The following is a 22,554-nucleotide window of genomic DNA, read 5'->3' as shown; positions in this document are numbered from 1 at the left end:
TGACAAGCTAACATCAAATTTAAAAGTAAAGAAGGGATTATGGAAAAAATGATTTTGAAAGTATTTGGAGAAAATTTTTAGAAAAATTATTGGAAAAAGAAGATGGGAATTTACCTCCAAATGAAGAATTGAACTTTTGGTGGGACTACAGAAGAAGAGATGGCTCTGGGGAAGGGGAGCACAGGGGTGAATGTAAATAAAAGGGGGAAATGTATAGAACATGTTTATATAATTGTAACTTTTTCTCAAATAATAATAACAATAAAAAACTTCAAAAATATTCCACCATAAATATTCCACCAAGAGCTTGTGAGCACAAATGAACTGGAGATTGAAACATTCAGCCTAGTAGACAAGAGAGTTGTTTCAGGTGTTCCTTAGAGTTTAATAAGCCCCTTGGGATTTTTTTTCTCATTTTCAAAATAAAATCCCCTCTGAAATTTGTTGCAGTTCCAAAACTGGATCATCTTAGATTTAGGAGTTGTTATTTGAGCAGTAAAAGCCAAAGTGCACTAAACTAGTTGTGTGGGGTTTGTTTGTTTTGGCTCTACAGTTCCTGCTACATTTCTTTTTCTTTTGCCAGTTCTTGTTTTCTTAAGTGCCTCTTTCTTTTCTCTCATAGTTTCATCTATAATAATACCCCCTCATTCAGAGAAATGTAACGGCAACTTTTTCAGTGCTTCCCTTGTTGCAAATCCATGGAAACTCCACATACAGTTTTCTATTCTCCAATCTAGTTCTATAGGTGTTTTTAAAGCTAAGAGGGATAGCATGCTATGCTCATAGATTACATGATCATGCATTGTTTAACAGGGGAGAGTGGCACAGAAGCCACACTATCACTGCCTCCAGTAGTCATTATGACAGATGTGAAGACTATTGTCGGTAACCTTCCAACTGCTAAATTGTAAAGTCTGACTTATGTTTACTGACATTTGTTTATATCACCTGATCATGTTGTCATATAACATATTTAAATAAGGCTTATGAAGGTGTAAAGTAATACACCATCAAATACACATTTCAAGTGAAATGTTAGTTAACCTAACATTTCACAAGTGGTAACTATTGAGTAAGTATATTATGTCATGTATAGGTCTAGTCATTTTAGTCAAAAATTAACCTTAAAACCTGTGTCACCTTATTGCAGAGATCACTGTAAATACTGTAGCTTAACTTTTATCAAAAGGGGAACCACCCCTTTCTCCGAGCATAATAAGAAAAGGTAAGAGCTTCATCTCTACTGAGAGAACCCAAAAGAAATACCAACCCTCCTCTGCTTTCTCCACTATTACTTTCTCTTCTGGACTCTTTTGAATGCCAAAATGGCAGTAAGGGTCTTAAGTATCTGGCCCCCTGACAGAATGCTAGCCCTTTCCCCTCTCTGTAGTATAACCTCTGACATATCTATGGGTCCCATTAAAATCCATATTTTGCCCCCAAACCTACCCTTGACTAATACATGAGATCAACTTATACACAAATGTGTATGGTAGTTTTCTCAGCGAATATTTCATGTCTTTAATAAGTAGATGTGACCTTAATTTAGGATAACATCTTAACTCTTTTTACATTTATGTAATGTTTTAGGTTAGATCAGTGCTGCTGTGATCTGTTGAGTTTGTGTGTTTATGTTTTGTCATCCTCACCCGCAGGTTCACTGAAGGAAATCACAGAAATGACATCACGACTTCAAAACAGCCTCATCCGCTTGGAAAATTTCCAGAAGCTGACAGAGTTACAGCATGACCTCCTTGGCATTGACAACCTTGTAGCAGCTGGCAGAGTAAGAAGTTCTTTTTCATTTTAGGTTTAAGCTTTAAAGTTACTAAACTTTCCTATTCTTTTGCTTGTTGGATTCCAGCATAGTGTGATGGCTTTAGGAATTTTATTGCTGTACTTCAGAGCTAATAAAAAAACTACCCAGTGCTCTTGCCAAAAATGCATTTCATCACTGAAACATGCATATCATATTTTGCCAGCATGTATCTAGAAACCTATTATGAAATCTGGTTGTTCGAAGTGCCATTATTTTATTGTTTCGCTGTTTCAGTCATGTTAGTCACCTTGGATACGCAATGGCAACTAGACACAGCTGGGCACATCTTCCTCAGCCACTCATTGGCTGCATGAATGCATCATCTAGATGCTGTTTTATACCAAGGGGATGGAGTGCCCTGGAGGGCTACAGTAGTGCTTCCTTCCACATATGCACAGCAACGCTTGGATGGTCCCAGGCCTATGACAACAGCCAGCTAGTGGTTGGGAAGGAACTGTGCCCAGGATCTGTCTAAATGGTGGCATTCACTTGAGGAAATAGGTGCTGCTGTTACTCTCCAGACCAGGCCTGCACAACTTGTGACCCTCTAAGTGTTTGGCTTCGAACTCCCAAAAGCCTTGGGCAGCTTGTCTAGTGATCAGAAATTTTGGGAACTGAATCCCAAAACATCTGAAGGGCCATGGGCTGTGCAGGCCTTCTCCAGACTAATGGTGAAGGCAATATGGCTGAAATCTGTCAAATAGTATCTTAGCCACAGTGCTATTTTTTGACTAAAAGTGGAGATGGAAACAACAGGAAAGTGCTCTTGTTTCTTGGAGACTGAAGAGCCATTAAATCCGACTTTTCTTGTAAGCTACCTTGAAAAAAGCATGATGGAAACAATCAAGGAAACACTGAGAAAAGAAAATACTTTTTATCGTTTTTTGCACAGGAATTTATCCGGGAAGGCTGCTTATACAAGTTAACAAAAAAGGGTTTACAGCAAAGGATGTTCTTTCTGGTGAGTTCATTCTTTCTTCAAGATTGTGATTCATGATGTTGCTACCTTCTTACAAGTGATGGTCGATCGTTTTGAAAGTCCAGTTCCTGTAGATTCTCTCCTACACTGTACTTATGATAGGGTTTTTTGTTTGTTTTTTTCGTGTCAGGAGCAACCGGAGTTGCTTCTGGAGTGAGAGAATTGGCCGTCTACAAGGACGTTGCCCAGGGGACGCCCGGATCTTTTGATGTTTTACCACCTTGTGGGAGGCTTCTCTCATGTCCCCACATGGAGCAGGAGCTGACGGAGGGAGCTCATCCGCGCTCTCCCCAGGTGGGATTCGAACCTGGCAGCCTTCAGGTCAGCAACCCAACCTTCAAGTCACAAGGCTTTTATCCCCTAGGCCATTGGAGGCTCCATGACAGGGTTATTTATGTGAACTTCCTATTGGGTTATAGCAGAAATATCCTTTTTACTAGACTGACCTGTTTTCTGATGTGGACAATTAAATTAATGGGTCTCCAAGCCAAAATTGAGTATGCTCTGAGGGGGCTGCGAGAGGCAGAATGCCACTTCCCACATGTACTGTGTAGGTAATGACTTTGTACATGGTTTCCTCAATTTTCAGTGTTGTTTTGTTAAGGAGATTCTGAGAAAACTATCTTTGAGGCCTTGAGAAAGTGATTACTGTTAGGTATTTTAGTCACCATTATGAACCATTAAGTGCAAGTCTTTTTCTTGTACAGAAAGGTTTTTGATGACTGCATATGAATTAAATATTAGATGAAAACCATATTCTTAATCTAGTAAAATCTTTATAATGGTTTGCAAAATCCTGGATTATCTTTGGGAAGTGAGGTTGATTTTTAAAAGTTGTATTTATGCTAAGCTACAGCTAAGAAATAATATAGATATCATGTGGACTGCTAAGCAAATTTTATTTATGGTGGTGGTACATATTCATTTTGCCACTGAATGTTATGGAACATGGATGTAAGCATGGATTTTGAAGTAAGCAAGGAAAGAAAAGCAATGTACAAATAAAGTGATAATGATGGGAGAGTTTTGTGTAAATATCTAAAGCTGTGGTTCCCAAACTTTAGGTCTCCAAATGCTTTAAGCTTCATCTCCCAGAATTCCTGACTGTTGGCTGTGTCAGCTAGGGCTTCTGGAAGCTTAAATCCAAAATGCCTCTAGGGCCAGAATTTGGGAATCACTGAGATAAAGGGTGTTGTTAACCTAAATTTTAATAGTATTTCTGCCCCTCAGTTTTCAGATATGTTGCTATACACAAGCAAAGGAGTCACAGGAACCAATCAGTTCAAAATTCATGGCCATCTTCCTCTTCATGGGATGCTGGTAAGTGGTTTTCTGTACAGTAGCCAGGTGTTAACATAATTAACTACACATCGTCTTAATACGAACTTTTTTCTGTTGAACTGTAAAGTGACTGTTTCTAGTGGCTTTGAAGTTTTTCTTTGGGTGCTTATATGCATAATTGCCTGTGTTAAAAATAGCTGGAAAAGCAAGCACTCTCGGTTTTCTGGCCTCTGAGTGCTTGACAACAAGACTGAACGTGTTGTTTCCCTTTTCCAAGGTCAGCTGGATGTGATAATGATGTTGCTTCCACCCAAAACACTGCAGGTTCTCTCATTCTTTAATGAAATTTTTGTGTATGTTTTTAATTTTCAGCTGATAGTGCTGGATCCTCCGGTGAGTAATAAGCCCAGTGAGCATATTGGCTAGTCTATTTACCACCTTTTGAAGTGGCAATGTAATTGTAGCTGATAGTTTTTCCCCACTAGAAGCCAATTAGATATGTCTATGCTTTCAAAAGTAGCTGATGTGCAGATTTGTCACTGTTGTCAGGCTGTTACTTTCCACTCGCAATTACAGATGTATGTACTATTGTTATCTGCATGTTGATGCAAGTTTCTTCTGTTCCAGGTGGAAGAGAGCGAAAATGAATGGTCTGTACCTCATTGCTTCACAATCTATTCTGCTCAGAAGACTATAGTGGTGGCAGCAAGGTAAACTTTTTTCTCAACCCTTAATGATGAAAAAGTGTGGGTAGAGAAACATTGTCACACAAGTTTCACCCCACTTCTGCTCCAGGTTAAGTAGAAGAAGAAATGTAGATGATGTACCTCTAAGTCTATACCCATATGTTTTCTGTTTCTTTCTTTGCTTTCACATTTTGTTTGTATTGTATGGCTTCCAACCAGGTTCAAAGAAAGACAGTGGCAGCTTGCAATCTCATTGTGAAGATATATCTGCGTACTGGCATGGTGTGTCCTTTATTCTTAAGAAGCTTCAGGTTCAAGAATAATACAAGTTTCTGCACTGTTCTGTAGATTTTTAAAAAATAATATTTATATGAAATATAAAATTATTGAGAAAAGCTTTTGTGCTTGCCAGACTGTTGAATTTTTGGACTTTAGGGTCTCTAGATTATAGATGTGTTAGTTATCCTTGGACATCACTTCTCAAGGTACCATGATTTAATCCTTTTCTCAGGGTACCATGGGAAGAATAGTTTAGTGGAATGTGCTAAGAAGGACTTCTTTAACTTTTTCCACTTGCAACCCCTTTCCATCTGAATTTTTTTACAGGATTCTAGATATATTGGTATATAAAATAGGTATAAAATCAAACATGTACTGATAATAAATCGGCATTTCTTTTTGTGGAGTATACAGCTGAAGCATTTTCAGTAGAGTCCACTGTTAACACTGCATGTTATTGCTATAGATTTACTGTTGTCAGTTTTTGTGGTCCCAACATTGTAAAGGTTAAAGGTAAAGGTTTCCCCTGACGTTAAGTCCAGTCATGTCTGACTCTGGGGGTTGGTGCTCATCTCCATTTCTAAGCCGAAGAGCCGGCGTTGTCCGTACACACCTCCAAGGTCATGTGGCTGGCATGACTGCATGGAGCACCGTTACCTTCCCGCCGGAGCGGTAATAATAATAATAATAAAACTTTATTTATACCCCGCCACCATTTCCCCGTGGGGACTCGGGGCGGCTCACAATGTTACAAAAGTAACAGCGCAAATACATTAACAATACACACAGTTTAAAACACAAGAAGATGATAAAACAAGTTAAAACAAAGATTTAAACAACAGTAATAATATCAATAGTAATAATATCAAACAACCACCAATGCAATGATGGTACCTATTGATCTACTCATATTGGCATATTTTCGAACTGCTAGGTTGGCAGAAGCTTTAGCAACATTGAGCTAAGGGGATTCACAGTTTAAGATATCCCCAGTCAAGATAATTATGGACCTCGCTCAAATATAAATCCCTGAATTCTTTAAGATGAAGCCACCACACAAATACAATTATATATGGAAATTATAGAAATGCTAGATTTTGTCTGAACGTTGGTCAAGCAGTCTTCCTTTGCTCCATAAATCACACATACCTCTGGAAGCATCATGCTTACCCATCAATCCAATTCATTTTTCAGCACTCGCCTGGAAATGGGGAAGTGGATGGAAGATCTCAACATGGCCATTGAAATGGCAAAGAAAACCAGTGACAAATCAGACATGGTTCTGGAAAATTCCCTCTGCAGTCGTTCTAACAGTAAGTGCTACCTGTGATTTGTGACTCTTGGTTAATTATGCTCTCTGCATGTTTCATTGGGAAGGGAAAAAGTATAGATCACATAATCTATCAGTGTTCTGGCTTCATAAGCTTCCATATCTGCTCTGATGCTCCAGATATTTAAGGCTTGGCAAATAAGAAAGCTCAGCTGTTAGAAATAGTATTTTTTTTTTCATTGTGTTATTTTCCTGTTCCACTCTCTGCACTGGAAAATATCTGTGTGGTGGCTTCATCTTATCCATGTAAGACCACTGTTAACATTCAAATCTATGAAAGCCATTTAGTACAATTTCAGGTTATGTGTTCTCCTGATTGTCTTCTAGTATACAATACAGGCAGTCTCTGGGTTATGGACAAGATTCTATAAGTTTGTTCTTAAGATGAATTTGTATGCAAGTTGGGAACAAGTACATTTTATAAGTGGAACTCCAGCCTTTTTTTTTTTGTATTGGATAGCTTCGTGAACACCTCTGTCGTGTTTGTTTTTCAGTCTTTGCTCCTGTTCAGAAGATTTCACTTCACTTTTTGTCCCTGTGACAATTGGATTTTGAAAACTTGGGGCCATCATGGAATCAGGGATTGGTGATAAAGTTTCATTGGAGACACCTTTTTCCCATGATAATTCTTGCAGGAGTGAATTTCCCTTCCAAGGGGTAGATTTCACTTCCTGTTGTCTCGCCCTTGTTCTTAACTATGAGTTGTGCGTACGTTGATATCCGTAACTCGGGGACTACCTGTAGTTGTGTTATGGTTGTGAAACTCTGTATCCATCGATGTTCCACATTGAGTGAGCAATGGATGCCAGGACCAGAGTAATCTATGCATGTTGTTTCCTCTTTGGAGTGGAAGGATCCATGCCACTGGCTCTGCCCATATACCACAGTCTGTTAAATGTCTGCTCCCTTCTCCTCCCTCAGGATCCTCAGATGAGGTTTCTCTAGAACAGGAGTCCGAAGAGGACATTCATTCTTCTCGTAGCTCCCTGGACAGGCAGAGCCACCACCGAGCCAACACTACCATGCATGTCTGCTGGTATCGCAACACCAGCGTCTCCATGACTGATCACAGTGTGGCCGTCGAGGTACCCAGCAGCAGCAGAGCCCATGTCCCTTTCACACGCCACTCTGTTGTCTGTCTTGGTTGCTGGTTTATCTGCACTGCACACACTTTTGTGGTTTTCACCCTCATCTCCATCACTGCCTTCACTGATTTCACTGGCTGTATGTGTGCGAGAGAGAGCAAATGAATGAGTGACTACAAGATGTGTGAATGTATCATTTGTGTCTTATCTGCATGTTTCCATCATTTTCTCAGCTAGAGGTGCTTTGAGGAAATCTGATTAAGAAAGAAAAATCCCCACAATCTCTATAAGAAAAGAAATGGCTAAACAAAACACTAGCTGCAAAAGCCTTTTTTCAGTTTCACGTCTATACAGTTGGAGAGTCCCAACTCTGCCTGAACTTTGCATATAATTTTGGGTAATCTTTTCACATAACAAAAACTCAGAAAAACAATAGATTCGTAGCAGTTAAATCAATTTGACACGGCTGCTGTTTTAACATCAGAAAGCTAATGGAGGGAACTAACTTTGGACTATGAAGCCAAACATGTGTGTTCTTGTCTGTGACTAATTCCTGTGTAATGACCCCTGCCTTCATTAAAATGTTTAATCTTCCCACTTTTTCCCAAAGCGCTGTGATCTCTTGCATTGCTGATCTTACGACTTAACAAACCATGGACTGTGTGGCATCTACATTTCTTTTTGTCGCTGCTGCTGTTGCTTTTTTCATGCTATTTCTTTTAACAATCCTTTTCAAGTACTCTCCTTTCTTGCTCTAATTTCTCTTTTCTTTCTCTTTCTATACTCTTTTCTGCTCAGTCTTCTACTCCCTTGCTGTTTCTCCAGAGCTTCCTCCTCGCTATTTGCTGGGCCAGACTCAACGGCCCAACACAATCACCCACGTTTGCTGGTACCGGAATCAGAGCCTATCCTTGTCTGATTATCTGTGCATGATTCAGGTAAAGCAGCCTCTTCTACTCTCAATATTGTAAGGAGGATCTGTGTAAACCAGGAAGAGAAAAACATAGTCATGGGAGATGCTCCTGGACAGTAATCAAACCGGACCAGCCAGAAGATATAGTATCTGGGGGGCTGCACTTTGCCTGCCCTGGAGTGCTTACTATTTGAGTCACCTCCATCACAGTGCTCACTCAAACATGGTTCTAGCATGCAAAAACATGGATCTGATATAACAAAATCTGTTGTAAGAACAATCCTTTCCCTAACTACACAGTACCAATTTTATAATTTAAATTGGAGACGGGAATTGGGTGTTCATCTGTATGTTGTTGGATGGCAACTCTCAACTGTCTTAATACAGCGATAGCCAATTTTTATACCTAGTTTAATGAATTTCATTTATTGCATAGATTTGATCATAGCAGATGACGATTATCCCCCTCCCACCTAGTGATCAGGTTTCAGTTTATCAGGTGTTCAATATGACATTCTTGTTCAATGGTCTTCAGAACCTTGCCCCCAATTCTTTGACCCTGCATTTGTCTCTTGTGCCTTGTTTGTCTTTCTTCTGTCTTGTCTCATTAATCAAATTCAGGTTTTCTGTATTGCTTAATAATTGTTACTGTGTTGTGGGAATCAGAGGACACACTTAAATCAAAATGAGATGGAAGGGTTAACTAGGATGTATATTAAGGCCTGAAATCTAGGTAATAACTACATCCATAATTACTCTGCCTTACATCCATGGAAAAGATGTCAAATGCATGTTGTTATAGAGAAATTGATCACTCTGTAAAAAAGGTGAATAAACAGCATATGGCATTACATTAGAACTCTTCAGAGTTTCTCCATAATCAAACAAAATATAATTCAGACTATATTTTATCCTTTGTGTAATACTTCCACAAGTCCAAATTTAAAATAATAACATTCTGTTCTAGCTATACAGATTGGGAAAAAGGGTAACTTGCTCAGATTGGAGGAAAGTTGTCTTAGTCTTTCCCTTTCCTTTTAAAAAGTGGGTGGATGTTAATTTTGCATCCAAAGAAAACCGAGCAGATTGAAATGGACATGGTAGCTTTACTGTCTTTTAAAAATATGTTGAATGACAGTTCCATTATGGAATCTTCATAGCAGGAAGCGTAAAGCTGAAAAGAGTTAAGAGATTACATTGTTCAAAATGATGCCATTATTTGTAAGGGGAGAGAGTTGGATTTTATTTTGCTGTATCTCTAATTCTATAAGAGGATGTATCTGTAACACACCCATGTTCTTCATGGTATACAGCAGGGGTCCTCAAACTTTTAAAGCATAGGGCCAGTCCACCATCCTTCAGACTCTTGAGGGGCCAAATTATCATTTGAAAAAAAAATGAAAAAATTCCTATGCACACTGCACATATCTTATTTGTAGTGCAAAACAACAACAATAACAATGAAAGACCAATACAATATTTAAAAATGAAAATAATTTTAACCAGCATAAACCTATCAGGATTTCAATAGGAAGTGTGGGCCTGCTTCTGGCTAATGAGATAGTCTTATAGTTAATTAGGATTGTTGTTGTGTGGGTCTTCAAGTCAATTCAGACTTTGGGCGAGCCGAAGTCCAAAATTATTTATTTATTCATTTACTACATTTATTTACTACATTTATATCCCACCCTGAAGGGAACTCAGAGCAGCTGTATGTACATACAATATATTATATTATTAGCATAGCACAATATTAGCATTATATATTACTATATTGAACTATACCACTATACTGTAATATTACAGTAGAATTTCACTTTTCCAACATAAACGGGCCGGCAGAACGTTGGATTAGCGAATATGTTGGATAATAAGGAGAGATTAAGAAAAAGCCTATTAAACATCAAAATAGGTTATGATTTTACAAATTAAACACCAAAACATCATGTTATACAACAAATTTGACAGAAAAAGTAGTTCATTACACATTAATGCTATGTGGTAATTACTGCATTTACGAATTTAGCACCAAAATAACACAATATATTGAAAACATTGACTACAAAAATGCGTTGGATAATCCAGAACGTTGGATAAGTGAGACTCTACTGTATATGTAATATATAGCATATAATTAATATTATTATATGGTATTATTATTAATATTATATTGTATACATTGATAATATTATTATCAATATCATATGTATATACAATATATTATATTATTAAAACTGATATAAAAATCTTATATTATAAATGAGGGCGGGGGCCAGGTAAATGACCTTGGAGGGCCGCATCCGGCCCCCGGGCCTTAGTTTGGGGACCCCTGGTATACAGTATAGGGATCTGTGGGAGGAAAAAGGGGGTATTCTTAAAGTATAAAATATTTTACTTAGATGAACTGATAAATAGCCTTGTCACCAGAATTGCAGTTTTCCCATTTATTACACAAATGATCTAATCAAGTGGTTCTCAACCTGTGGGTCCACGGGTGTTTTGGCCTACAACTCCTAGAAATCCCAGCCAGTTTACCAGCTATTAGGATTTCTGGGAGTTGAAGGCCAAAAGATCTGGGGACCCACAGGTTGAGAACCACTGATCTAATCATACAAAGTTATTTTCCGTGTGCCATGAGCTATTCCTCAACTTACCGAGAGTCACACCTTAGAAGGAGCAATCTGTTTTTAAATATGGAGTTCCAATAGTTCTTTGTTGACCTGTAAGGGAGAAATGATCTCAGCTTCTCACACCATTTTTTTCTCTATTTTGTGTAGAACCAGCTGTCAGGATATCTACTAAGGAAATTCAAAAACAGTAATGGATGGCAGAAATTATGGGTGGTTTTCACAAACTTCTGCCTATTTTTCTACAAAACACACCAGGTAAAAATGTTGAGCTGTGGTTAGGCTCACATTAAGATTTACCCTCATCCTAGAAATATATTTTGTCTCTTACTTTAGTTTACACATGTGTCTCTTTACACCACCTTTGCAAATTAGACGTGGCAAGTGTAGTTTTCATCTGAAGTGAGAATTCTTTCCAGTGCCAGAGCAACAGAAAATGAATATTGGTCATAGTATGTGCTGTATGCTTTCTTTAACAGAGGAGTTGAAGCTGATTGTTCAAAGACACTTAGTTTAACAAAATTCCCAAGGGAACATTGTACTCATCCATAGAAGGACTAGGGCTTTTTCTATTGTGGGATATCCAGTTAAATATGAATACTCAGTAGGTTCTTTATGATAGGCAGGTGTGTGCTGGTCAAGAATAGATTGCATTTGGTACATTAAAACAATGTGATGATGTTGTATAGTTGTTTTAAATTGATGTGCTGTTTATTTGTAATTTAGAAAAGGTTGTTAAATGGAGATACAGTCATCTGCTAAATAAGGAAATTTGCTGTTCCCAGGATGATTATCCCCTGGCGAGTTTGCCACTCCTTGGCTATGCAGTCAGCATCCCAGTGGAGGCAGATGGCATCCAGAAGGATTATGTCTTCAAGCTGCAGTTTAAGTCTCATGTGTATTTCTTCAGGGCTGAAAGCAAGTACACCTTTGAAAGGTAATGTGCTCTGTGGACCTGATTTGTGAGGGTTATTTTGTTCACTGCCTGGTAATCCATTTTAAAAACTTTATAGAATATGAGTAAGGTTATGCTTTTTTCTTGCCACTTCTACATTTATTCATGAGCACAGTGGTTGGTGAACTCAAATGATGCCTCAAACATGCATGAACTTTATGCATAAATAGTCCATATAGAGATTTTCCTCGTTCACAATTTGCAGTGTACAAACCAGATGGATCAGAGATGATTTTGAGGCAGGCATATGGAAAGATGGTGTAGAAATACTTTTCCCCCCCAAGATCTTTTCTCAGTTTTTTTAAAGTAGGGAGTACTTTGGGAAATCGGGGAAGGGCTGTACTATTTTACCCATTTTTTCTAGCACAAAAAGAAATCAACAGAAGCAATCTAACAAACATCTTTTACGCTGGGTCTTATTGAGGATAGAGTCAACTGACATGGCATGCCTTATATCTGAGAAGGATGTGAACTAAGGATTTTCACATGATGATCCATCATGCAACAAAGATTATTGAGAAGAATTTAATTGCCCTGCCAGACTTGAAGGGTGTTCCTCATAAATGCGCTACTGTGCAAGTTCAATAATAAGCAGCTTGTTTGTCTACTTGTTCCTTCTGGGCTGGGTGAAACAGCAAAACTGCATGATGCCTACAGAAAACCAGGGGAGATTTTAAAAATGGGTCCCTGATGATAAGTTTTTCTTTATTCTATGACATCTTTGTTGGAGTGATCTGGCTCATACTTTTCACCTTTGGTCCCCCAGATGATTTGGACTTCAGCTCCCACAACTCCTAATAGCTGGTAAACTGGCTGTTAGGAGGCTCAGAGGTTGAGAACCATTTAACACTAAGCAGTGGAAGTGATGGAAAATTGCAGGTCTCCTAGCTTGTTCCCATTTTAATATTCTACTTCCATCATATTAAAAAAATAAATGCTTATTTTATCAAAAAGCTTTAAGTAGAAAGGTTTAATATTTTCACCTAACTTACTCAAATAATAATTGGCATGTAGCTCAGCTCTTGAGTGTTGTTGTTTTCTCTCCTCAGGTGGATGGAAGTGATAAAGAGAGCCACAAGTTCTCCTGGAAGATCTAGTCTCCACATCCCAAAGGATGAAAAAGAAAAGACCACAAACTGAAAGCAGAGCTGGGCCTCTGTTAAATGTTCATTTTCTGTAGCAATGCAGAATTGGGGACAGGAGCCTGAGCCTGAGAGCAGTATAAAGAGAAACCTCCTGTTACTATTGTGGCCAAGTTAGTTGCCTCATGGAAATTGATTTTTTTTTTTTTGCAGTTACCCAAAGAGAATCTCAAGAACTCCATTCATGGAAGAATTATGGTTGCTGAATTTAAACTTAAAACAAATAGCATTTGGCAATATTGTCTGGATGATTGTAAAGTCTGATGACTTTCAAGTGGCTTCCTAGGTTAATGCTCAATTCTGGCTAAACAATCCTTGTGCAACTTGTTCTGTCAGCCTACCAGCCAGACATGCCTTGCATGCTGCTACCAGCATTCATATTTATATAAAAATTTGCATTTCCTACTTACTGTAGAATAAAGTATCCTGAAAGCTGTTACATAGCAACTTTCGCCCTTCTTATTTTCCCAAAGCAGACAAACACACTGTTCTACAATTAACATGGCTTCTCTGAACCAGTTATTACATCTCTGCAAGGCACAGATAAATGAAATTTCTGGTCATATCAATTTTTCCTGTGACTTAGGGCAGTGCCACCAAGCATTTTGGCAGACTCTATACTGAGTTTTGCTTAATAAAGATGTGAAATCTTCCATGGTACGAATCAATCGTCGTTTTAAAAAAAGACAGGCTGCATGAGTCCATGAAAAAGAAATCCGGGCTCTACATTAGGACAATAGTTTTATTAGGATGATGTTGCCCTTGGATAGTAGTGGAAAGTAGTTTGCTGGTCTGATGATGGATGGTGTTAAAGCAAAGTTTATTTAATATGTTATGCTATATTGAACAACAATGTGGTGATGGGTAGTGTATTTTAAAGGAAACAGACTGGGGTGGAAAATTATTTATATATTTAACATTGATTTTTGTCATATGAGAAACTAGAGGAGAGATGGTAAGCATTTATACCTAGTCCCTTCATTACTCTTAAAATTGATAAAAACATTGTGTGGGGTGAATGAGTCTTCTAGGTAAAAGGTTAAGGGTTGGTACCCACACAAGACCCTAAAGGGAAGACTGTTTTCTGTTCAATATCTTCATCGGTAATCTGCAAAGTGCTAAAGACTTCTATTATAATGGCCATTCAATGTAAGTTAAATGTATTTTTTTATTTATTAGTGTCTGTTTTTGGAAATAAAACTATTCTAGATCTTTATGGATGGCTTTCTTGCAATTGTAATAACCTATTAAGACTATTAATTTTAAAAAAAGTGCTCCACTCTTTCAGAAATACCTGCCCACATTTATTTTATTCTGCCTTATTCCTAAGGTAACTTTTCTGTAGTGCACAGTCCTAAGAGTTCCTGATAAATTGTCTTTAGAGCTGTAAGTGTGCCATGAATGATCTGCAATTGAACCCAGGTTCATATCCTGAGCAAAATGTCACTCTTAGGAGAGGTGCATGTATATATGAGCCCTGTAGCAGACACCATTAGCCTTTAATAAGTGGAATTGAATTATTGCAATGCATTAGGTCAAACCGAACAACACTGTTCCTGTTCCTTAGAGGAACATTTTCTTTCTTTGGTATTTCTAGTATTCATGCATAAATAAGCACAGTGTCATACTTTTACTTGACAAGTTAATTTTATTGGAAGTGGCAGATCCCTTTCACTGCTCATTTTAAAATTAAGCCTTTGTTGCTCTAATTATTGGAGACCCTTTTGAGAACATTCTGGTGACACAGTATAATATCAGGTACCTTTTATGAATAGCACAAGGTAGCAACTTTGCTTTCCTTTTCTACCAAATCCCCCTTTATTCCTGGAGATAATGGTTTAAGGAAAATGAGTCTTCATCTTCTGTCTATGTTGCTCTCTTCAGTTATCCATTAGCCAGACTGGGAAGAAACAGCTAAAATTCTTAAAGTTACTATTCCAGCATACTCTATAAATACCACAAATACAATCTTTGCCATTAGTGTTCCCCATACTATAAATGGAAGATATGCCCAAAAGTCTTCCTTTCGCCCATAATTAAACAGCCATATGTTTCTCTCAGAGCCAGTCCTCTGAAACGATTTGTTAGTCACTACATGACTACACTTTTAGGAACTGACACTTCAGAATGGCCATCTTTGATATGTGTGACTGCTCTAGCTCTACTATATTACTGCTGGAGAGGAAAAACTAGTTGGAACCTGATATGCTCATTATACCAATTCTGAGCCAGAACCAGATATAAGAGCTGTTGGGAACTTCACTAATGATACTGTTCAAGTTTAAAATGAAATGAAAAGTTGGGGGGGGGGGGGGAACAACCCACAGAATATATTTGGGGAATGTCAGCTAGGACTTTTCCCAGCTGTTGGCACCACACATTTTTCAATTAACTGAAAATCTCAAACCAGATTTAATACAATCACAAATCTCTGCAAAACGAAGACTTCGTGTAAACCCTCACTCCTTCACTAAACTGGAGGAGCAGTTACGCATTCAGTTGTCCTCTGTTTTTTAAAAGTACATAATGCTCTGCCAAAAATGTTTGAACTGAATTAGTGTTCATACATAAGATATAAAGTAGCAGCAAAAGGCCTTGGTAGGATAGGAGAACACCTATTCCAAGCTGTTGTCAGTGAAACATGGGCCAGTGCAGAGTAGAGCAGCAGTCAAACCTACCGCACAAAAGGAACACGTAGACAGACAGGAGGAGACAAACTGCTAGCCCAATCTTCTCTTAGCTAAGGAGGAACACATTACAACGTTTTCTTGATTAGCACCAGCATGCCTGGCCATCCCACTGTATGGGGACAGTCCTTCCTTGCTTACCAATCTGCTCATGTATAAGTTACCTCTGGCAAGAGCAAGGGAAACATTACCACAGTCCTACTTCCCTTTTGGAATGTGTTTGCTTATGAATTTCCATTTTCCAGCAGTCAGGATTTTGCTATTGAAACAAGTTCTGACCTGAGAAAAATTGGACACAATTAAAAACTTCCATGAAATACACTGTAGAACAGTCTGTAAAGTAGTCCACGATCAGTCGTGTTGCGAATCCCATCTTGGGTGGTCATGAAAACACACACATACAAAGGCTCTGAAATGTCTGAGAATCCATAGCACAATGTTAACATCCAACAGCAGAGATGGTGATGGATTCAAGACACAGTTCGTATGGAGCGGGGGCGGGGGCGGGGGGGGACGCCACCCTTCCTCCTACAAGCGATAAAGAGCGGACTCTTCAGCGTGCCGAAGTCAGGTGGTTCCTGCTGTGTGAGAACCTAAGGGAGAAAACAAAAAGATTTTGCTGGCTTCACAGTGAACACTGAGCTATCATCATGGGTTTTTTTTTCAAATACAACTAAAAAATATCAAACAACATGTTCAAGTAAAATTACATTGCCCAGATCAACAGCTACTCCTTGGTTCTGCTTTTAGTCCTCAGTATAGATTTAGATTTCTCTATTTCATCCATCCACTAATTAAATGATGAAAATTACTACCATATGACTTTAAGAGAGAGCCTGAAGTTCAGAATACACAGCTATACACTAGCTCCAAGCAAACAGCAGCATTACAAGAACATACTAGGAAAGATGTAGAACTAGTTTTGTTACAGCCGCACCCTGCTCCAAAAGTAAATCTCGTCAATTAGCAGACATAAACACTTTTACCTTTGCACTCGCTCCACCATATGTGCAATTAATTTGTCAGAGATTCCTGGACAAGATTCTTCAGCTAAGCCAAAGGCATTCTCCAGTTCCTCCATGGCTCCTACATTCCCTCCAGTCTGCTTATGCTTGTCTTTGAGCTGCCAAGAAGTTAATTAGCAAATTGAACATCAGGAAAAAAGTAGGAGTAACATAAAATTACTGTTTTTACTTGAGGTTAATAGCATTAACTGGCACTGTGATAAATAGTACAATAACATGAGAACAGAGGCAAGTCTAATAAAGTCTAAGTGCAGTACTAAGCACAATTTACCTGACATTATTGAGACTTATTTCCCGAGACAAGCACTTAGGAAGGGGCTGTAAATTCATTTCTCTTAGCCTTGTGGATTCTGGAAAACCTTGCCAGATTAAGCATCTGAATTGTTCTCTAACATACCCAGTTGTTGCTCCATGGGTTGATACAACAGCTATTACCCATGAGAAGCAACATGTTGCTTTACTAAAACACCCAAGTGATTTTTGCACACCATTTAGCAAAATTCATAGTTAAAGCTGGAGAAGCTATTAATTAGACACAAATGGGGAATTAAAGAGATACTTTTGTCATATTTGTAATATGAATAATTTTAACACTCTTTTACTCCTTACGTCACCCTTACTCAGCATGCCATACATTATCTACTTTATAAGTTAAACCATGGTCAAACATTTTGAAACCAAGTTTGACATCAATAACTCTTACACAAAAGATTGAATGCAATACTTGGAAGCTTTGGGCTATACATTTTGAGCAACCTGTGTACACAGAAGTGCATACACGGCACACACATTAGGGAATGCAAAGCTCATCAACCTTGCTCCATTGAAAAATGACTCCATCCGCTGTGCAAACTAAGTCACTTTGACCTGTCCTCACAGAGCCCGAATTGTAATCCAAGGATCAACCAAATTGCCCTTTGCTGAGTTCAGGCTACCTCCCACGTTGTCAGAATGTAGAACAGGACAAGTCTTAATAATACTCTGAGGAAACATGATCTATTCTACGCCCCCTGGCGGAAGAAAATGAGTTCTGCTCAATTACAGAGAACTCTGTCTAGGCTACAGCAAAACAAACCCTATGGGCTTAAATCCATTATGTAAATTGTTTAGTACCGGCTGCTTAATTTAGTTTTATACTTGTCTCATTGGGAAAGAGTTTCAGTATGACTCCCATATCCATCAGAATACATTCAAAGACACACACATATATACCTTGTGACTACCCCAAACTACAGATAATAGCAAACTATATATTGCCTATATTTGGGCTGAAAAGATACCATACAATTGCACTGGAGGGGTCCACAAACATTTTCAGTACAGAATACTTTTTGAAGTGTGGGTAAATGAAACAATGGATATTGAGCCTGCGGATAAAGCGGTTGTACATTATACATTCTAGAAAAATAGTGAAGGATCGAGCAAAGGCCAGTGAATAATAGAATTTCATTTTACATTACAGATAAGGAAACAAAGTGGGAAATTATGGAAATTTGCTGGAAAGCATTCATTTACATACATATACATCTAACATAATACTCTACATTTTTTTTACATTGTTAGCTCCAAATGTTGGACACTCAAGAGCCAAAGTAGGCCTAATGGAGGCATTATATATATTCAAGGATGTGCCTACGCAGAGAATGATTATGGCAGGAGCATTTCTTGTTTATACACAAAGACAAGCCTCCGTGCATTTCACGTGTGAATGGAGCACACATGGCGGGGTGATTGTCCATGGATGCTCCATGGCATAAAGCTTGGCTTCAACCTGGTTGGTGGTATGAACCACAGCTGCTTGTTAGTCATATGTATTTGTATGGGGGCAGCACAGAAGAAGAAGTTATAGTATCACCATCTATGTCCAAAAGTGATAAGGCACTGGAAACAATGAGCAAATGCATCACTATGGAATCACACACACATCACCTATTAAACTTTTGATCACATTCCTTCTGAACACAGTGCTTTAAACCTCTCAACAAATCCCTTCAGACGTTAGAGGAGAAAAAAATCAAACCCTGCCACTGCCTCACCTCTCCAAAGACAGGGCGAACCAGAGTAGAGAGAGACTGAGACCGTGGCTGCCGTTTGATGGGTTCAGCAGGCTAGAAAAGGAAAACAAGAAAGTTGCCAGTCAATGTTTGCCTCTGTATCCCTGTCAATCTGCTGTTTTCTCTTTAACCACAAAAATGCTTTGTACTGGCAAGTAACATGAAACTGCTTGCCATAGCAAGAAGAGGAGAAAAAAGAATAAATGGGAAAAACATCCATTTAAACCTCCTTTTTGCTTCAGGTTCTCAGCAGCACTCATTCTCTTCAAGAGGAGCTTAAGGGGAAAGTATAGCACTGGCAGGAACAGTGACATTTATACATTGGTATAAAGTTTATTGGAAGTCACATTGCCACTTTTGGAAAAAAAACCTCTTACGATCTTGGTGGTTAAACTCATCAGCTACATCAAGGATGACAAGAGTCAAGGTTTGTCAGCTAGGGCGGTAGGCTCCCTTGGCTTGCTCAGTGCAAAGGACAAAATGAAAACAAAAACCACCCCAAATCAAAACAAAGCAAACACACATGTCAAAATAAGTTACGTTCAACTGCTATAATATCAGAGCCATAAAAAAAAGGCTGTCGTGATTTGGAGAACTGTTCCACAACTGCTCTGGACATCAAACTGACCTTTTGGGACCCATGATGAGACAGTCCCTTGTGCAACTTGTTCAGCGAATTGGGGCGAATGGTTGGTGGGAAAGTCCACATGGGTCCTTGATCCCGTTCATCTGCATCTCCATCACTAGAAACAGAGATACAAAGGCGGCTCATATCCAAAGACAATGCCAAGTAGAGGAAGCCATGCATAGATGAAGATTTGGGGGAAATATTCCCAGATTGCTACTGTGACTAGCTTGGTCCCTTTTTTACCATTAGTTCAGTGTCTGCCATTTCCTTTCAGAATAAAGTTCCCAGACCACTTTCTATTCATGTTACAAATCACTTGGGGCTAAAGACACAGAACTCAAATTTTCTCTAATAGATATCCAACTCACTCCCTGGAACTTCCTCAAATTTCTCTCTTTTTCTGATGGAAGCAAACTGCAAAGTATTATTATCATTCCTCTATTTGCCTGTTGCTTTTTTCTCTTAAGAGAAACTCAAAGTAGCAAACACTGCTAAAAACAATGCAATAAATTACATATCTGCCATCTTTGCCCCTCCACAATAAGCCACACAAAATAATTATTAGAATAAACAGATATTCCTCAACAGCAATCCAAATAGAGTTGCTATATGAGGGGGAGGATAGTTAGAAGGGAGAATAGGAATGAGGGAAATACATACATGTCGGAGTCATCGGAGCTTGAATCCTCACCATGCCCCTCTGACTTCCAGCGCTTGTACCGATCAATGAGCTCCATGAGAAATGATGTTTTTTTGGTGTAACGTGTAATAAATTTGTGCTTTAGCAGTTCCTTTGCAGTGGGCCTCTGTGAAGCAGAGGAGACAAAACAGGGTTTGCTTGCAGTCTCCCCAAAGCCTCTTATGGGGAGACTTTCCATTTTGAAAATGAAACAGGCCTGCTTCAACTCCACTAAGAAAAAAATTATGGCTTCTTAGGGGGCAGTTGCCAAATAACATAACCTTCAGGAGGTCTTTTTGAGCCAACACTTGGGGCTCTTATATTTATAAGGAGAAGCAAGAACACCACTTACAAATCGAGGGTCCTTGTTAAGGCAGGCCTCCACAAATTCCTTAAAGGGCTTACTGTGGTGTCCCTCTAAAGTTGGAGGGTTGTTTTTGGGAATCAGGAAAAGAACTCTCATAGGATGCAAGTCGGAATTCGGAGGCTCTCCCTTTGCCAGTTCAATAGCAGTAATGCCAAGGGACCAAATATCTGCCTGGAAACAAAAGGAAAAAGAATATACTCAGAACACATTGTCTTGGTACTGCACATGGCCACTGACTTCAGCTTTCATCTCAGTTCATAATGAAAAACTACAGAGATAAATCACTCAGTCAGCCTGCTTCCTAATTTGTCCGAACTCTATGCGCAAATGAATGACAAATGTGTGATCATCATATTGCCACCTCCCTGATATGGGTCTAAATGAAAACTACTTAGAATGAGAAATTATTTATGCTGGACAGATTCACAAGATCACAAAGATGTGTGGTTTAACACAAAGCATCTTCATTGAGCCAAAATTTATTTTTAAAAAGGTAATTTTAATTGTTGTATCATTAAATGAGAAAATTACAAGAAGAAATGGAAAGCAATTCCACAGATTCAAACTCTCTTTTTGTTTATTATTAAGCAGGCCTTGCTGGCACTTAGCTGGATCTACACTGCCATATGATCCAGATTATCAAAGCAGATAATCCACATTATCTGCTTTGAACTGGATTATATAAATTTATTTATTATTTTTTATTTATTTCAAATATTTCTATCCCGCCCTTCTCACCCGGAGGGACTCAGGGCGGCGTACAATTGGCAACAAATCCCCACTGCCACATAATACAAGTTCAAAGCAGATAATTTTGATTTTGGATGGCAGGGTAGATGAGGCCTTAGACTGAAATCTTGCAACCTACAGATAAAGTTCTGTGTTCTCCATCTTCCAATAGTGATATTCCGTCAACATATCAGTAGTAAAGAAAAGCTTATGTCTGTAGGTCAGAAGTGGACAATCTTAACTATCCTATTCCTAGCAGTTTCTTGCATAAAGTCTCATAAAATCAATGACTAGATCTGCAGTTGACCAAATTAAGGTGGCAAACAAAATTTAGACTGATTTTTTTACAGAACTAAATTAACAAGAAGGTGCCCTTCTGCAGTGAGTGTAGGTAAATTTTTGATGCACAAATTATGAATAATCTCAGCAAGGTGGAATGAGGAGTGTTTTTCATCTTGAGGTGCCCATTCCCTCCTGGGTATCATTGGAAGGGGGCTAGTTGCAAAAAGAGTCAAAGCCAGAAGTCTGTAGGATTAAAGGGACAACTTCAGTTCGTTCTCTCCCCCCCCCCCCCCTCTCTCTCTCTCTCTCTCTCTCTTGCATTCATCATACACATATTCTCACCAAAGCAATTAGGTGTGGATGTCCTTTCACTATGCCTGTTTCTCAGCTATGAACATCTACCTGCTCCTTTGCTCCTTTGTAAAAGTGCAATCACAGCTTGGATAACATGCCATGCATTTTAACCATGAGTTGAGTTGTTAAGCCTCATCTCAGCTCACCTTGAAGTCATAGGCTGATTGCTTGATGACTTCGGGTGCCATCCAAAAAGGGGTCCCAACAAAAGTGTTTCTCTTGATCTGAGTGTCTGTCAGTTGGCCAGCCACACCAAAATCAGCTAGCTTCACATCTCCTTGTTCTGAAAGTAGCACGTTGGCTGCTGTTTATAGAAGAAAAAGCACAGAAATACCTTTGAATCAATTGAGCACACAATGTGATCCCTCTTTCAATAAGAAGTCGTGTCTTTTTGAGACTTTGCTGAACCATTTTGCGTTCACTCTCAGGCTGGTAGAGAAGACCAGACACAGCTGTCAATTTGATTCAGTGCTCCTCCTCTCACTCAACATCCTAAGACAAGACAGAACAGGTTCTGGTGGTCAGGAGGCCACACTAGCAGACCCTTCAAACCCACTGAGGATCACATGCAGATTCCCACTGCTGAATTCACCACAAGATGACAAAAAAGTGACTTCTACCCTTGGTAGACCAAGGGCAAGATGGATGGATGG

At 38.9% G+C, this 22,554-nt stretch overlaps 2 protein-coding genes across 6 annotated transcripts in view; one reads left to right on the top strand and one right to left on the bottom strand.

Annotated features, from left to right (window-relative positions):
* The window catches only part of farp2 (FERM, ARH/RhoGEF and pleckstrin domain protein 2), a 90,318-nt gene extending 76,006 nt beyond the window's left edge, over nt 1–14,312 (top strand). For 2 of the 5 annotated variants that reach the window (XM_016992114.2, XM_008106335.2), the window contains 9 exons: nt 1,656–1,786; nt 2,712–2,780; nt 4,029–4,118; nt 4,707–4,789; nt 6,239–6,357; nt 7,296–7,459; nt 11,150–11,257; nt 11,785–11,936; nt 13,004–14,312. In XM_016992114.2, the coding sequence (XP_016847603.2) occupies nt 1,656–1,786; nt 2,712–2,780; nt 4,029–4,118; nt 4,707–4,789; nt 6,239–6,357; nt 7,296–7,459; nt 11,150–11,257; nt 11,785–11,936; nt 13,004–13,094 (1,007 nt within the window). In that variant the 3' untranslated portion in view covers nt 13,095–14,312. Of the gene's footprint in view, nt 1–1,655; nt 1,787–2,711; nt 2,781–4,028; nt 4,119–4,706; nt 4,790–4,984; nt 5,048–6,238; nt 6,358–7,295; nt 7,460–8,257; nt 8,398–11,149; nt 11,258–11,784; nt 11,937–13,003 lie in introns of those variants that run through there. The other 3 variants (XR_010004702.1, XM_008106336.2, XM_062976521.1) reach the window with 3 other exon arrangements.
* A 412-nt stretch (nt 14,313–14,724) lies between these two features.
* stk25 (serine/threonine kinase 25) overlaps nt 14,725–22,554 on the bottom strand; it is a 31,823-nt gene continuing 23,993 nt past the window's right edge. Inside the window, exons 6-12 of the mRNA XM_008106338.3 lie at nt 22,048–22,205; nt 20,522–20,707; nt 20,151–20,296; nt 19,491–19,605; nt 18,845–18,916; nt 16,770–16,906; nt 14,725–16,376 (exon numbers count right to left, since the gene is read on the bottom strand). Coding sequence (XP_008104545.1) covers nt 16,337–16,376; nt 16,770–16,906; nt 18,845–18,916; nt 19,491–19,605; nt 20,151–20,296; nt 20,522–20,707; nt 22,048–22,205 — 854 coding nt within the window. The 3' untranslated portion in view covers nt 14,725–16,336. The remainder of the gene's footprint in view (nt 16,377–16,769; nt 16,907–18,844; nt 18,917–19,490; nt 19,606–20,150; nt 20,297–20,521; nt 20,708–22,047; nt 22,206–22,554) is intronic.

Source organism: Anolis carolinensis, chromosome 3 (genome assembly GCF_035594765.1).
Source record: "Anolis carolinensis isolate JA03-04 chromosome 3, rAnoCar3.1.pri, whole genome shotgun sequence".
In the NCBI taxonomy this organism is placed as follows: domain Eukaryota; kingdom Metazoa; phylum Chordata; class Lepidosauria; order Squamata; family Dactyloidae; genus Anolis; species Anolis carolinensis.
This window is presented reverse-complemented; position numbering and strand designations above follow the sequence as displayed.